Source organism: Epinephelus fuscoguttatus, linkage group LG3 (genome assembly GCF_011397635.1).
Source record: "Epinephelus fuscoguttatus linkage group LG3, E.fuscoguttatus.final_Chr_v1".
Lineage (NCBI taxonomy): Eukaryota > Metazoa > Chordata > Actinopteri > Perciformes > Serranidae > Epinephelus > Epinephelus fuscoguttatus.
The window spans coordinates 30,321,932-30,337,991 of record NC_064754.1 but is presented as its reverse complement, the minus strand read 5'-3'; the positions used below and the strand labels follow the sequence as shown (position 1 = coordinate 30,337,991).

At 43.1% G+C, this 16,060-nt stretch overlaps 1 protein-coding gene across 1 annotated transcript; it reads right to left on the bottom strand.

Moving 5' to 3' along the window:
- Positions 1-2,055: 2,055 nt before the first annotated feature.
- Positions 2,056-15,822, bottom strand: LOC125885923 (transportin-2). The gene is made up of 24 exons (XM_049571760.1): positions 15,606-15,822; positions 14,759-14,858; positions 14,424-14,499; positions 14,110-14,259; positions 13,757-13,863; positions 13,503-13,636; positions 13,291-13,372; positions 11,766-11,888; positions 11,558-11,676; positions 11,386-11,446; positions 11,063-11,234; positions 10,767-10,919; positions 10,071-10,296; positions 9,821-9,992; positions 9,514-9,708; positions 9,215-9,373; positions 7,978-8,065; positions 7,732-7,830; positions 7,532-7,627; positions 7,329-7,404; positions 6,607-6,706; positions 6,440-6,514; positions 3,855-3,984; positions 2,056-3,754 (listed from the first exon to the last, which is right to left on the bottom strand). Exons 2-23 carry the CDS (start codon positions 14,855-14,857, stop codon positions 3,877-3,879), a joined length of 2,670 nt encoding a protein of 889 aa, XP_049427717.1. The 5' UTR covers position 14,858; positions 15,606-15,822; the 3' UTR covers positions 2,056-3,754; positions 3,855-3,876.
- Between the last annotated feature and the right edge of the window lie 238 nt (positions 15,823-16,060).

The window sequence follows — 16,060 nt, the reverse complement described above, 5'->3', positions numbered from 1 at the left end:
AAACACACTGCAGTTACCACTTATCGCCATAGGTGCTGCCAAAGAGTAGAAAACAGAGATCTTTGAGGTTATAACTTTAAAAAAATGTTTGGTTTTGAAAGCCATTTAGGGGATTATTTTTTGGGGACAGCATCCTTTTTTATAATTTTATGGATAATCTGCTATCTACTTTATTGATGTAACAGTTAAATAATCGTGATAATCGTGTTTTTTTGGAACAGAAGTTTCCTGATCTTACCAAAGAGTTTCGAATAACACATGCTTAAGGTTTAGTCCAGAGCAAAACGAAGAATGGATTATGTGATCACATTTTTCTTTTTGAACAACCCATTTTCAAGAGTTGTCTGATATCTGACATCCGATCAGATTACTTCTAAACAATGGTGCCTTGAAACTTAAGTTATCAGAGAAGAAAGATGAGCCCATATTGGCGGGTGCTGGGCTAGCAACCTGTCTGCAATGTGCCAGCGGCATCAGAGAAACACTTATTTGTGACATGAAACGGCTTCATTCAGACGTTTTATCAGTTTTAATCACAGGGTCCACCTTTTTGAGAGGAAGAGACCTCTGCAAATAATTTGGCTCCTGGAAAAACCTCCTGAACAATGATCACTAAAGGAATCCTAACTGGGAGTTGACGCTTGGCATAGCGGAGAAGTTTCAGCTGGTTGCAATCTGCAGTCCTCACCACTAGGTGCCACTAACACACTGTTCCTTTAACTGAGGCCTTGCTCAAAATTGCACAAAATTGCTTTTTCTCACAAAAAAAACTCCAGACTTGCAACGCTATCATCCGGCCTTCAGCATGCACGACATGATTTATTTCAAAAATCCAGAGATTTTACACACATAAACTATAAATCATATAAAAGAAAGCATTTTATTTCCATTCCCACCTTCAAAAAAAGGGAACATGACTGGCGAAAGTAGCCCACAGGAAAACAAAAGGTACCAAAGTCTGTCAGCCAAACTGCAACACTATCATGCTCATTATTATATAAACAGAACTTAGAAAAAAAATAATCACTCCTCCTTCATCTCCTTTCATGCCTCCGTTGTTCCCATCGTCTTGCACGTATTCAAAAAGCTGTCACACCACTCCTCTCCTTCAAACTGGTTGCATTCATAAATCTGTCACTGAAGCAGGCGACCACAGTATCATCCAAAGAATAATGTACACTGATCCGTCAGATACAAACACTGTCTGTGAAACTAAAAGCATCAGTTACACAAATAATTAAAAACAACAAACACTGAAATTAACGAGCAACCAAATACATTTTTCTCGTACAAGCTTCGAACTAGGAGACTGTGGAAATAGAACTAGACTGGGGTTCAGATTGTCTTGTGTTTGAAGTGATTAATGATTGATTTGATTATCTCAGTGGTCACAGTCGAGGTCAAATCAAGTGCCAACGTCTGACTGTTTCCAAATGTCTGCACGCTGGAAAACACAGAATGTCAATGAAAAAAATAGAGATCCCTGTAGTCAATTTTGCTGGCAAAATCTTATTCCGTGATTAATTTGAAAAGCCCTTCATTGCCTGTACTTTTATATCATTACGCACGTATTGAATATTGAAATAGCAGCGCTTATCTACTTTGTTCTTTAAATTTCAGTGGCTATTGCTCTTTGGCAGTGTCCTAGCTCTTCTCTTTTTGAAGTATATTGTGCTCTCCTCTCGTGAATTGAGGTGGTGTGTTGGTGTGTAAAGGGCAATCATATTACTCCAAAATATACGTCAACACACACATACAAACATTCGCGCACACACACGCAGTGAAAACGCAGACACAAAGCATGCACACAAAGTAGGCTGAGGGGGCAGGCTACACACCCTTCCAAACAACACTTGGTTTGCACCCCTTTACTGTGCACACATCATATGAACGCCATCTAGCTATCACATGCTCATACGCCAAAAAATATAAAGGGTTCTCATGCGCACCTACTCATGCAGGATCTCACACACACATGCGGGATCTCACACACGTACACACACACCTCAGCAATATGGCAAAGTTAGTCATTGTAAAAGTGCGGATTAGTCCCAGTTTCACAAAGTTGTTTTTATTTGCCATTTAGTATTGGAATATTTTTGCCAGTCAAAGACACTTAATTTCACAGTGCAACACAGTATGACAAACACTGACATTAGGGTCAAGACATATCATATGGGTGAGGTTAAAAAAAAAAAAAGTCCATACAAAAAAAAAAGAAAAAAGTAAAATAAAATAAAAAAGTGCAAAAACAACAGTCACTGAAAATAGCATTAATTCAAATATTTTTGCGTTATTGTGCGAATTTAAGTCCACTATAGAAACAAAAATTATCAGTAGCAGCAAAACAAAAAAAAAACAAAACAAAAAAAAAAAGAATATGGACCATTTTTAAAACATTATAAAGATCACAATGACATTGCCAATCACTGTTTTACTTAAGATATCAATATGGCATCAAATGGATATCAGTACGAATGTAGACATAAACATATACACACGCTCACTCTTTCGCAACACACACATACACATACACACACACAAACACAAACACTTGGTCACAGTTAACAGGTGCCAAGGACATTGCGGTGGGAGTCAAGTTTTAGCTCGGTACCATATCAAAAACAATACATATTTCACACACTGTTAACACAGAATGCCAAAGTGAGGATTTATAAACTGCACATGCACACACACGCACACATTTACACACACACACACACACACACACACACACACACACACACACACACACACACACACACACACACACACACACACAAAACCTCAAAGAGGACAACTAAGGATGTGATTTTTTTTTCTTTCTACGATTTTCTCCCCTCCGGTGAGAAAACAAATGTGTTAGCCCTAATCCTCCCCTCCTAGAGGAATGGTTTCTGTGAAGCCACGAGGAAAGACACTTGCTCTTATTTCTCTCTCTGTTTTGATCAGGTAGAAAATGTGACAGGAATATGTCTGATAGATGGATAGCTCTGTGAAGCAGCACTCTGGTTCGAAATGAAAGAAAAAGGATAGGAAACACAGATGCGGATAGCAAGATTATCTTACAGCTAAGTAGAATTCAGTGACTACAGATGAAGTAATTCGTATTGAATCCTATTCCCCCGGAAAAGAAAGAGTATCACCCAGAAAATGAACAGAGTTTAGACCCCTGTCTGTCTGTCCCTAACTACATGTAGTAGGTCTCAAAAAAGTCTAAATAATAGTGCCGCCCACAGTCAGTTCCATGTACTGCGTGTGCAGCGTGTGCAAGTGTATGTGTGTGAGTCTGTGTTGGTCTGTCTCTGTCGGTCAAGCTATCATGAGTTTAAGAATCCCGTTAAAAATCTCTACTGTCCCTGTCCTCCCAGTAACAGACCTTTCTGTGGCTCTTTTCCCTGCTTTGTTACTGATATCCCTCCCTCTCTTTCCCTGAACTTTCTCTCTTGCTGGTCTCCCTCCGTCCCAACTTGTCTATCCCCTCTGTCTCTCCTCCATGTCCTTCTCTCTGTCCCTCTCTATCTGTCCCTACCAGTTAGTTTTTCTGTGTCGGGTCCCTGCCTAGTTAATCTAGAGGTGTCCCTCTGTCCCACCCTCCCACCCGCCCACCCTCCCTCTATGGACAAACACATAGGGCGTGGGGGCCGTCCGTCAGGGGGAGCGGCCAATAGCGTCCCTCTCCCTCCCCCCAGATCAGGGCAGTGCAATACACAGATGGATGAGTTTCCCATTCACCCTCCTCCTGCTGGCTCACCTGGGAGGACAGATAAAAGGGAGAGCGGACACAATGACGTTAATTTCAAGATGGACATTTGGATACCTTGGAGTTTAAATGATGATGTGTGTGGGGTTACCTGTTGGGTGGGTGTAGAGAATCTAAACGCCGTAGCAGGCTGCCAGTCTCTCCTTCAGCAGTGGGGGAAACTGCTCCGAAAACTGCTGCCAGTTCTCCTCCCCAACCTGCTCCTTAAAACCGTGCAGGATCTGGAAACGGACAGAATGTGGGGGATTCATTTCAGGCACATCCTCAAGACCATACACTCTCACAGGCAGGGCCAGGATTTGATTTGATTTGAAGTTCTTCTTTTAACTACAGGCATATTCAGACCGGGACCTCAGGACCTTTATCATAGTCCTAAGAACACCCAACTCTGTACTTTTAAGAGTACCGACCAAATTACGTTGGTACTACCAAGAACCAATTCACTTTAAATCCATCTGTGCCGAATATCGGTACCTGAGAGCACATCTGAGTGAGAACCGTGGGCTAAGGCAAAAGGCGGAAGTGCCACGAAGCCTGGAAGCCAGTCATGAAGCTCTAAGGTCAGAGCTTTGCCGAGCCTACAGATTCAACTTCAGACAGGAGGGAGAAGCACAGTGAAGCCAGTAAGCTGCTCTGCCGGCTTCCCAACGAGCCAGAATGGTTGCTGCAGCACTGATCTAACATGTTAATTTCAGCATCTAGTCTTATTTCTTTTTCTTGCATTGTACTTTTTGTAGTATCCTAGAATCACATTTTTGTTATTACAGTCAAAGTAAAGTACAGAAAAAAAGGGACCGTTGGGTATCAGTACCGAATTCCAGGTACCGGTATTGGTTCAAATGTGAACAGTGCCCAACCCTACAAAGAATTCCCCTTTTTACTGTGTCCTCACCTCAAGATCTAGGAACAATCGAAGTTCTTAGAATGCCATTTTGAGGGACGTTTTAGCTCCTATTTCAGACTAAGTACTCTCCCAGAGCAAGATGAACCCTGAGTGACGCAGGTGTACATTGATTAGCTGAACGCAGGAGCCAATGCAGCACTAGCGACCCCTATCTTTAAAAAACAGCTAGCTGTGTAAACAACAGGCAACATGAAACACAAACAACAGCTCCTAACGGATGAACCGACAGTGAAGTCCAGGCTTTGATGAGCATAAATGTGATGGGGGAAATGTAACGCCTTTTCGGCTGGTCAAAGTGAAATATAAGAATCTTTGATAGTCAGCTTATGTCATGTCAGCGTTCCTCTTGGTGGTACCAATACAACAGAAAACAAGCCCTGGTTCTCTAGGGGGGCAGGCCTCGTAAAAGCAACAGAGTCCTGCGTTTGAATGTTTGATTGATTGCAACAAGGCTGAATTACCAACTGGGCAAAGTGGGCACAAGCACCAGGGCCCCAGGATCCTCTAATAGCCCCAAAGTTTACTGCGAATCAGTTGTTGTTTGTTTATTTGACTACTTGCAACTTTGTTATTAAATTTCAACTACTGAAATATATCATCTATATATTAATAGCTATGTTTGTAGCCCTGTTATGTAGACAGTGTCTGTCTCAATATCGAGACCTCAGTCATTTTAGTTTATATTGCACACCATGGCACACACTCTGTAAAGCAGCATTTATAAATCTTTTAAAAAACACTGACATATTATCTCTCCCTGTCAGGCGGACCCTCTAACTCAAGTTATTTACCCATTATTTATAAAAAACATTGATTTGTGCAGCTTTAATAAATCAGAGTTAGATGAAACTGCAATAATCTATGCAGGCACAGGAGCACTGGTGGGTGTCTGGAATTATAATGAAGCTGTGCTGCACAGGCTTCTGTGTGCACCTTACTTGCCAGGAATAGGTACACAAAGCACACAGAGCCAGAGGTGGGGGTCATTCAGGGCCCCATCTGACAGTGTTTGCCCTGGACCACCTGACAGGTTAATCCAGCCATGGACTGCAAGTCAGTGAATTTGCTATGCATCATACATATTTTCCCAGTGTACCTATTGTTAGATTGGCAGTCACACAGTCACAGCATGTTGTTGCAAAAAAAAAAAAAAAAAGTGTTGTTTCAAAATGCTGATGGTGTCAAGAAGCAGCCAAACAGCTGCCAAGTTGTTCCAACCATGCCAGGGCCGGCCTCATCACAGAGCAGCGGGGGAAGAGCAAGTGTGTACAGTACATTTTTGTTATTAGGTCAAAGTCACTGTCAGTTCAGACCGAACTGTGTAATGGTAGTGATGCAGAACAGGCTTGATCACAAGGTTAACTCGGGTCACTACGTGCGGTCGAAACTGTGGTTAAATGTTCCAAAGAAATATCATAGGAGCATCACAGACATTCCTGATTAAAGTAAAAACATGCATTTGTGGATTTTGCAGAAAATTCACAGGAAGAGCATTTTGGCCTTTATGTGGCGAGCTCCTGAGGGGGAGTCTGTTCATTTTTCTGCAGAATAAGAGCAGTGTTCTTGTTGCTGAGATGAATACACTCTGCTTCGCCTGAGGTCTCTCACATCACAGTGACTCACGCAGCGGTGGGGGAGTGGGGGTTTGATGATGTCATGGTGAATTAAAATCAGCTTTCCTGGTTATGGCAAAACAAGAACTTTCGCCTGGATATGACCTGAATCTTCTTTCTACCTCCTGATCTGATCAACACACCCAGTGAGTCGCTCACCTTGTAGAACATGTCTCTCAAATCGTCTTTAGGATTCACCCAGGAGGCCACTGCGTCACAGAAGAAGATGAAGTCCTAAACAAGCACAGAGGAAGAGGTGAGGAAGGTTTCAACATCAAGCCCTAAAACAGCTGCCAGTCAAATACAGACTGTGTACAATATCTCACCTGCACCACACCTCCTGGGTTCACGCCGATCATCATGCAAATCCCACGGAAGGCAGAGTCTTTCTCCTCGTTGTCTCGGATGTTTCGCAGAGACGTACACCTGGAGTATGCAATTATCAACAATCAGCAGCCACAAAACTGAAAGCTGTCACTACAAAGAATCCATTTCTCTCATCTTGTCTGTGAGATCATTTCTGAAATGAAAACAAGTGAGCACAAACTAAAACAGCCAGTGTCTCGTCATTTTACTGCGTGGGAGGACATTTGTCTTTTTCTTAGCTTGAGAAAACTCACAGGGTTTCATTCTCGCTGCTTGCTGAATCTAATCATTTCAAGAATTCATTTAAAGAATGTCAATACCGCAGCCCTTGTAATGCAACGTGCATCATAATGTGATCGCACAAAAGAGCAAGGAGGGAAAATGAGAGTAAGTAAGAACAAATATGAATGTGCATTGTCTGATGGGAAAAAAAAAACTGCCAGAAATGTGTCCTGCAAGTGCGGATAAGTTAATATAATTATGTGCAGAATGGAAAAACGGAAGAGAAGAGAGAATGTGGTGAGACCACAGAGGACAACAGGGAGAGAGCACGTGTCTGCTGAGTGTGTGATATATGGCGACTGCCATGCTGAGTGTGTATGTGCACATGCTGTGAATTACAATTACACCACAAAGTATTTAGAATGAAAGATGCAGAACAAGAGATTTAACATTCACTCACCAGGGTCGAATGAACTGTGGCAGCATGGGCGCGACCTCCTGAGGACACACATAGCCCAGCCGACCAATGGTGATTGCTAGAGGAGGAGAGAGAAGAGTCAGGACTACTGTTAGAATAGCGAGCGCGTGGTATAATGACATTAACTGCACTGTCAGTCCTAACTATAAAATAAAAGTATTAAAAATGTCTGTGTATCCATGTACCAGTGTTCTCCAGCAGGGTCTTGGGGGTGTTGGGTCGATTAATAATCTCAACCAGCTGGTTCAGAACCATGGCGATGTACGGCTGCATCTCCACTCCTAATAGACACAAACACACATCGATACACTTCCTCTAATCGTCTCATGTTCAACTGCACAAGCACTTAGCTGCATCGAGTAAGAATAGATTTGCTCCCACTCACCCATCTGCATACAGATCTCTCCTATGGCCCAGGTAGCATTGTTGCAGACAGAGATGAACTCAGGGTTCAGATTTGTCCCGAGGATTGGCATGAATTCAGCTGCACGACACGCACACACAAAAAAAAGGAACGTTAGCGTCACAAACAAATTAAAAAAAAAAAAAAAAAAAAAAAAAAGAGGATGATGGAACATTATGTATGCACTGTATGTGTTAATGTGTATAAGAGAGGGAGTGAGATAATTACCAATACACGGTTTGACATGAGGGAAGCAAGCCTTGGTCAAGTCGCCCAGTAGAGCAAACGAACTCTGTCTTACTTCAGGCATCGTATCCTGGGACAAAAGAGACAGAGAGACGAAGAGAAATGTGAACACACACCATTAACCACATACAAGAAATGTTCAGGGGCACCAAACCCACAGGATAATGACTTGGCCTTCATATTTCAAAATATTCAAATGTATTAATTTTTCCACTATACAAGATCTGGTAGTCAACTGTTGGATTTTTACAGCCAACGTATGCACATGTTTTGGCTCCAAGGCCACTGACGAAGGAAGTGACATGGTGTGATATATATATACACACACACACACACAGCACTGTTATCTTCCTTTTTGAAATGAAGCCACGCTTTGGACTGTTTCTTCCTCTCTTCCATCACTCCATCTTGTTAACAAGTTTTCAGCAGCGTAGACGCTTGAGTTTGACTTCACTGTTTGTGCAAGTGTCAGAAGAACATGCCGACACCGATGACAGGCACTGATAAGTTTAGAGGCATACAATTCCAATGGATCAGACACATGAACTGGTTCTTATGATTCATTTTTAATGATGTATTTTTATCTATTTCTTTCTTTCTTTCTTTCTTTTTGTTTTTCATGGTTGTAGTAAGTGACAGCCAAATTCACAATGGAGTTGTTCTTGTTAACATACAGTAAATCTTTCCGCTTCTGTTGTCTGATAAGAATACAGGAATTAAATTTGATCACAGCTCATAAATAATATATTGAACAGTGGTCATTATCAAGCTGCTGAGCTGCAGGTAAAATCATTATTTTTCAATCTCGACATTGTCAGATATAATAAAGCTGTGCTGTGAGATTGGATATATTGACGTTTAAAATGAGTGATCACAGAAAAGGTTAGAAACAACAAAAGGTTGTTTGAATTATCGCCAAAAAGCATCTGTTACCACATCTCCAAACTGTATCATAAATGTGGCTGCTGAAGAACAGATAGTCTGCTTCTGAAATGTTTTTCCTGTGGACATTAAAGTCATGACGCAGTCACTTTCAATTTTTGAGAACATTCAGCTCTTATTTTTATTTTGGAGTTTGAATGCACTTATTGTGAGTCACTTTGGACAAAAAGCGTCTGCTAAATGAACGCAATGTACCGAGTGCAATAAGGGCCTGATTCAACAAAATTGGAAAAAATAACTGATGTTAAAATTAGACACAGACACTGGCTCTCCTCACCTGCATGCACTGGAAAAGCAGCGTCATGATGTTACTGCGGGCCACAAGTGTGTCCACGTGGCCCCCCAGTCCCTCAGCTAAGCCACTTAAAAGATCCAAAGCCACGATCATGAAGTCCTTGTCGGGTGCTTCATATTGGTCTGGCTGCTGACTGTACATCTGAAACACAAACAGAAGAGAATGTGGAGAAAAGATTAGAAGTGGGACTACGGGATGAAAGTGTTATTTATGTAAAGCAGCAAAAATATAAACTGCCTCTGTCAAGTCTGTGTTTATGGGAGTGAGTGTGTGTGGCTCACCATGGCCTGAGCCAGTGTCTTCTGAACCAGGGTGACACAGCGCTGATAGACGGGCTCGCAATAGGGGAGGAAGCCGCTCTGCAGCGCCGTGGCAACAGACGACAGACACTCAAGCAGAGGGAAAAGATCTTTGTCTTCATCCTTCAGCTCATTCCACTTGGCTATCAGCGGAGGCATCAGTTTCTGTATGTACTCCTGAAAACAAAAGCGTGTGGTTGTGGCCTGTCATTCATGTGTTCATTTACCACTCATTTTAACACGTCACACACAAAACAAGGCCATGTAAATCTGTGCATTTTGTGCTCACAGGCTGGTTGAGATGGTGCCCCACAGAGTCCGCCAGTGTTCCTATAGCATCGTAGAGGATGAGCAAGTTCTTGTGTTGGTACTTCCCAAAAGCAAAAACCAGCGTGTCCAGGATGAAGCTCAGGTAAGGCACCAGCTCTGTACACGCCTCCTCCTCCAGGGTGGCAAACGCACTGTAGGAGAGACGAGATGGGTTAGATGGACGGATGAGCTAAAAGTGAAAATACAGGAGTGTGAAAGAAAAACTGTACCTGCATGCTGCTTCCTGTACCCTCTTATTGCCATCCAGAATGCGTTTGAGCAACTCAGTCATGAGGGGTTTGAGGTGAGCGTCAGGAGGCTGGCTGACCACCCAGTGGGCATAACGGCTGAGTGTCCAGCAGGCGATAGAGCGCACCAGGGCCTTTTTGTCGCACAAACACTGGATGAGGTGGGGGATGAGCTCAGGCAAGTACGGTACCATGCCTTGCATACAGCCTGGAAGAAGAAAATGTTTTTTTACATCTTAAAAGCAAAAGTGCAACATTTTGGAAAATGTGTTTATTCGCTTTCCTGTCAAGAGTTAGATGAGCAGATGGATACCAATCTCATGTCTGCATGTGAAACATGAAGCTACAACCAGCAGCTGGTGAGCTTAGCTTAGTATTAAGACTGGAAACTGGGGCAAACAGCTAGCCTGGCTCTGTCCAAAGGAAACAAAATCCAACAACCAGCAACTATAAAGCTTTTTCTTCAACACTGTTGTAAAAATGAGAGAAGGTCTGTTCTTCATCAAAAGAGTATCAAGTATCAAAAGAAGATATTACACTTATTGTCCAATAAATCTTTCATTTAATGTCTCTCCATAGTTACTGTCAGTGGAAAATCTCAACTTAATCTAAACAGTGAAAAGTAAACCTATTTGACTTATATATATATTTCAATAGCAAGTCTGTGCCATGTCGTACCCTCAGCGATGGCTCCCAGCACGAGGATGCCAGACTCCTTGATGACCCAGTCAGGGTGGAAAAGCAGTCCTTTGAGCAGGGGCAGGAGATGAGGCAGCAGCTCCTCACGAAACACATTGGCAAGAACGTCCAGAGCCGCGGCCGAACACTTCCCTGAAGGAGGGAAGCATCATTAGCTAATATAATCTTTAAACATTAAGCCTTTGCTCCAAAAAAAATGTCAAATGTCATTGAATGCCCTTTAAGAGCAGAAACTGTGACGATCACTAAAGCTTCATGTCAGTCCTGTAGCTTACGTAGGTTCCAGTCAGACAGCGTATCGTCATCGTCGTCTTCGTCTTCATCAATGTCCTCCCCCTCCTCGCCCTCCCCTCCTTCATGCTGCAGGGTGACGGTGCGGGACTTGTGGAAGCGAGGCTTGATGTCTTGCTCGCTGTCTGGAACTGCCTCATCCTCTTCAACATCGCCCTGGAGGACAACAGAGAGAAAGGTGAATGCAGAATGGACACTGGTTTAAAAAAAAAAAAAAAAAAAAAAAAAAAAAATTAAAAGAAAAAAGGAAGAGACGACAAGAAATGTGAGAAGCTGGGAACATTTGATTTATCAAGAGGTGGCTCACCTTTAGAAGAATAATATCAATCTCAGAGTATTTCATCCCATTCACCAGGATAGGAATCAGTCTGGAAAAAAGAGACATCCACATTACTACTCAGATGAAATTCATACAACTCTTCACTTCCTTGTCATTAACTTAACCCCGTCCAATGAACAGTTTGCATGTGAGCACTTACTGGACCAAGTGGCCAGACAGGGCCTCTTTGCAGATGGGCTGTTCAGCCAAAGTCAGCCAGAACTCGCAGGCCTCCAGAGCCACGTTCTCATCTGGGTCCTGGGTCCGCTGCAGCATGTACTGGTGACAGATAACAAGAGGTGATTGGGGGGGGGGGGGGGGCATGTTCTCTGCTCAAAGTAGTGTGTGAGATGAAGTCCCATCCTCACCTGGATGATGCTGTGCATGTGTGGGATGAGGCGGTCAATGCGGACTTCCAGCAGCATGACCAAAGCCCTGCAGACGTTCTTGCGCACTTCACTGTCCTCATCACCCGCCAGTGCAAAAAGACTCTGAATATGAAAGAGACGAGGAGAGAAAGGGGATGGGTGGCACAGAGAGAAGGGAGCGATGAGCAGGCCAGGCCAACAAATGTGGGGGAAGACAGAGAAATGTGGGAAATGCAAGTGAACAGAGGCATCGTTCAAACATGCACTTGAATCTGTGACTTAAAAGGACCAGAACAGGGTTTCAGGGTCTCGCCCCACATGCCACTGTGTCGTCACGGACATTAATGATATGAAATCTAGCTGGTCAATACAAATAAAATGGGTGTCCATTTTATTTGGATGAAACTATAAAGTGATGCTTTATATGCTGCACCTCCATCACGCACTGCAGGAGCTACAGTACATTTGTAAAGATGGCTGGAGTTATATCCAAAATAAGAAGACTGATTTCCTTTAGCACATCAATGAGATAAAGTAACAGTTCAGCAGCAGGTTACAGTAAACAATATCTCATTTTCTTACATTACAGACAAATTCCTGCATTGCCTCATCTCAAGTGGCAGATGCCAAATATCACATAAACGCTGCAGCTTTATCCATGACAGGACTATCATGGATACATTTGCATAAAGTTAATAATAATGGAACTTATAAAAACAAAGACCTGAGTTTGAAAGTAAAACACATAACCAGGGACAGCCTGAAGGGTATGAAAATCAGTATCAAAGCACATGGTATGCTTCAGAAAATGGTCTGTCATAATACTTACAGTCAATTTGTAGTTAGTTAAAGGTATACTATGCAGGATTTTCCTACAAAACAATGTATAGACTCATACAAAAGTCATCTCTCTCAGTCATCACTTATGACCCACTAGAAGCTTGTTGCAGTCTTCTTATTTTGCTGTGTTTGACATGTTTAGGGGCTCCCACCTTTGGGCAGTGGTGTGTATTGTCCAGCTAATAAAAGTACGCAGGTGAAGTCAGGACTTTATTATAGCAAACAGGTCAACACAGCACACATCCAAGAAGTTACAAAAATCATACACACAGCGCCAAAAAAACCCCGCAAATATAGCAGGGCAATACTTTAAGGGGACAAAGCAAGGGGGAATCTGGTTGGCAAGCATTTAAGAAGGGGACAGTGATGAGGACTGATGCAGAGTTGGCCTGTTTTCTGTCGGACAGGTAGGTTCTGGCGGTCAGCTTAGTTAGCCTACAAAAGTACTGGCTTTTCTGTTACGACAAATGTTCCTACGATGGTGGGGTAGCTTGCAGTATACATACAATCAATGTAGGAAGGAGGGGCCAAGTTTGGATGTTGTGTAAGTGACAATTCCTGCAAAGTGTACCTTTCACAGACAGATCCATTGTTAGATAATCCATCTCTGAAAGGAGCTAAAGGAGAGTAACTGAAGTTTGCAAACAATGAAGGTTAAACCAAGACATAATCCTGTAGCGCTCACCTCAATGAAGGTGTCAATGTTATCCATCAGAGCCTGAGCTCGACCAATGATGAACTGGTTCACACACGCTATAGCATGGGACCTGTGAAAGAGACAAACAAGTGGGATCTATAATGATGATTCTCGCAGGAAGACAAAGTGGAAAGTCTGAGCCACAGAGACACAATTCCAGTAGACAAAGTCAGGAAGCAAAAAACTGACATTCCACTGACCTGATCTTGGGGCTGCAGTGCTTGAAAAACTGTAGGAATTTTGGGATCATGATGTTGAGGGGTCTGTTCAGAGCATCACTATCCAGCAACTCTGAGGAGTCCTCACAGATCTTCTGCAACGCTCCGAAAGAACCCTAAAAGGTGGAAAAAAAATCCATGAAGCAAAAATGCTACAAACAAAGGTAACAGATATAAATCTGATTAACGCATTAACATTGCAAAGCCATTAGTGTGTGCGGGCAGGTGAGTCTGACCTCGCAGGTGTTATAGTCCTCTGAGTTGAGCAGATTACAGAGCTGAGGCAAGAGTTCCGGCCAGGTCTGCAGCTCCCCTTTAGAGGCTATGGTTGTGATCAGGATGCCTTTATGACAGATTATTAAACAAGAGTTATGCAAGAATAGATCAGGCTTTAGAATAAGTTACTGATAACTCACTGTCGCATTCAGTCATTCAAAACATCTTAAAAATGCAGCCCTCGCTCCCACATAGCCACATTACCTGCAAAAATCCAGCCACCTACATAGTAGTCTGACTCACACTGGCTAGGAAATGCAGCCAACACTGGCTTTCTCTTTCTCCATCTTCTCTTTCTCACACAAACACCCACCGATCGTAGCTCTGATGAGCGGTGAAGGGTCTCCGATGTTGTTGAGACATTCTCGTTTGATGAAGTCAGCCACGTTGGGAGGGAAGTTCTGGTAGTGAGCCTTAACATTGTTCTTCAGTATCAGACCGCTCAAAGAGCGAGTGGGCTCGTCTTGAGAGGGAAGGCAGCGGAGAGGAAGAGCATAAAGAACATTTTTAAGAACGGGAAAGAGGAGGTTCGATACAGAAATGTTTGCAGGGGACAAGCGAGGTTATTCGGTAAATGAAACCTCTGTTCTACTGTTAGAATCTTCATGTTTACGTGCATATACATACCCTCGGATTTGAGGCTTGTGAGGACAAAGATGAGATAGTTGTTGAAATCTGGAAACTGGTTTAACTGCTCCAGTTTCTACAGGCTCTGTAAAGGAGTTTAATCATCCGTGCACATGTAGCAAAAGCTTACACATCCTCGCATACCGTGTGTGTCTGTTTGACATTTGGGCAGCATGGACAGGCATACAATCACAATCAGTCTCATCAGTTCACTTGATGCGAGCCGTGCATGACAACACACCCAATCAGGTTTCATTTTCACCCACAAGCTAAAGCTAAATCTCACACCTCGTTCTCTCACCCTCACGATCACGTACACACAGACATAAGGATACTTCTTGCACAGCTCTCTGCGTTGCTGTGTCTGGGGACTGGGAGTCCTTGAGTAGCTGAAGCACTTGCTGCAGACCCTGTTCATCTGGCTGCCACTCCATCCTACAGGAAACAAACACACACATTACCTGTCTCTGAAGCATGCATCGCACATACTTCTCACAGCCAGCTGGCCCCACCTGTGACCCCAGCACTGCGTACGTTACTACTCAAGTCACGTAGAAGTAACGTTAGCTACGCAGTAACGAATAAAGAACAAGCAGCACGCGCTGGCTGTCGTTATTTATAACAAAACACTGTGAAACACATTCGTTAGCCGTTAACCTCACCATCTTACTTTTAATAAAAATACTACACTCAGTGTGAATAATTGTCCACTGTGTAAGTTAGCACTGCCGTGACAGCGCTCATGTTTACAGACATTTTCCGTTTCTGGCTTCATGAAACCGCAAAGTACCACAAAGCGGTCGCTAATTGCTTAGTAAGTAACAGTTGCATTGATAAGCAGCCACACCAACTATCAGTCGCGAGCCAAACAACCTTTTCCACATGAGGCCCAGACGGCACAGACGCAAACGTCTGGCTCATTCAGCTAGCAAGCTAGCTTAGCATCGCTCTGTGACTTCACACGTACCACATTCACACAAACACAGCTGCTAAACGCTATCTTACGTTAATTATCAGGATGCCACGTAGCAATGTCAAAGCAGTGTTAATAACCAAAGCAACAAAGACGGCGCAAATGAAGCGCATTATTCCTCAAAACAGATCAGTCGCATATCAACCCCCCAGCAGCTACTAGTAGCGTGCTAGCTAGCATCATCTTGAAAGTACCGCGAAGGATTTTACCTGGTCACTCCGATGTGGTAGATCTATATTTCTATAGACAACAATGCAGTTACGCTGTAGCGGCGAACATTAAATACAATATGACTGCTATTCGTGTGACTAAATACAAACTTCTGATCTCTGTGGATCGGTGCGGTTGATATGCTAGCTGGTATGTGACAGAGATTGCATGCCTTGCAATCAAGCCGGGTGATCGGTTTGATCATGTTCGGCTTCCGTACTGGACAAACTGTCTGGCGAGGTAAACGTGTGGAGATGTAAGCAACTTTTTGGTTTGCGTTACAGTATCTGAGACAGCCTGCATATAGTATCAGTGTTCGCCATTGTCTTAAATCAAATAATCAAAATGCAGCACATATTTAAATTCTGTGAACAGACATGTTATGTGTTATGTTTGTGTCATGTTTCATATCTGACCACCAGATGGTGTCAGCTTCAAATTTCTACAGCCTTTT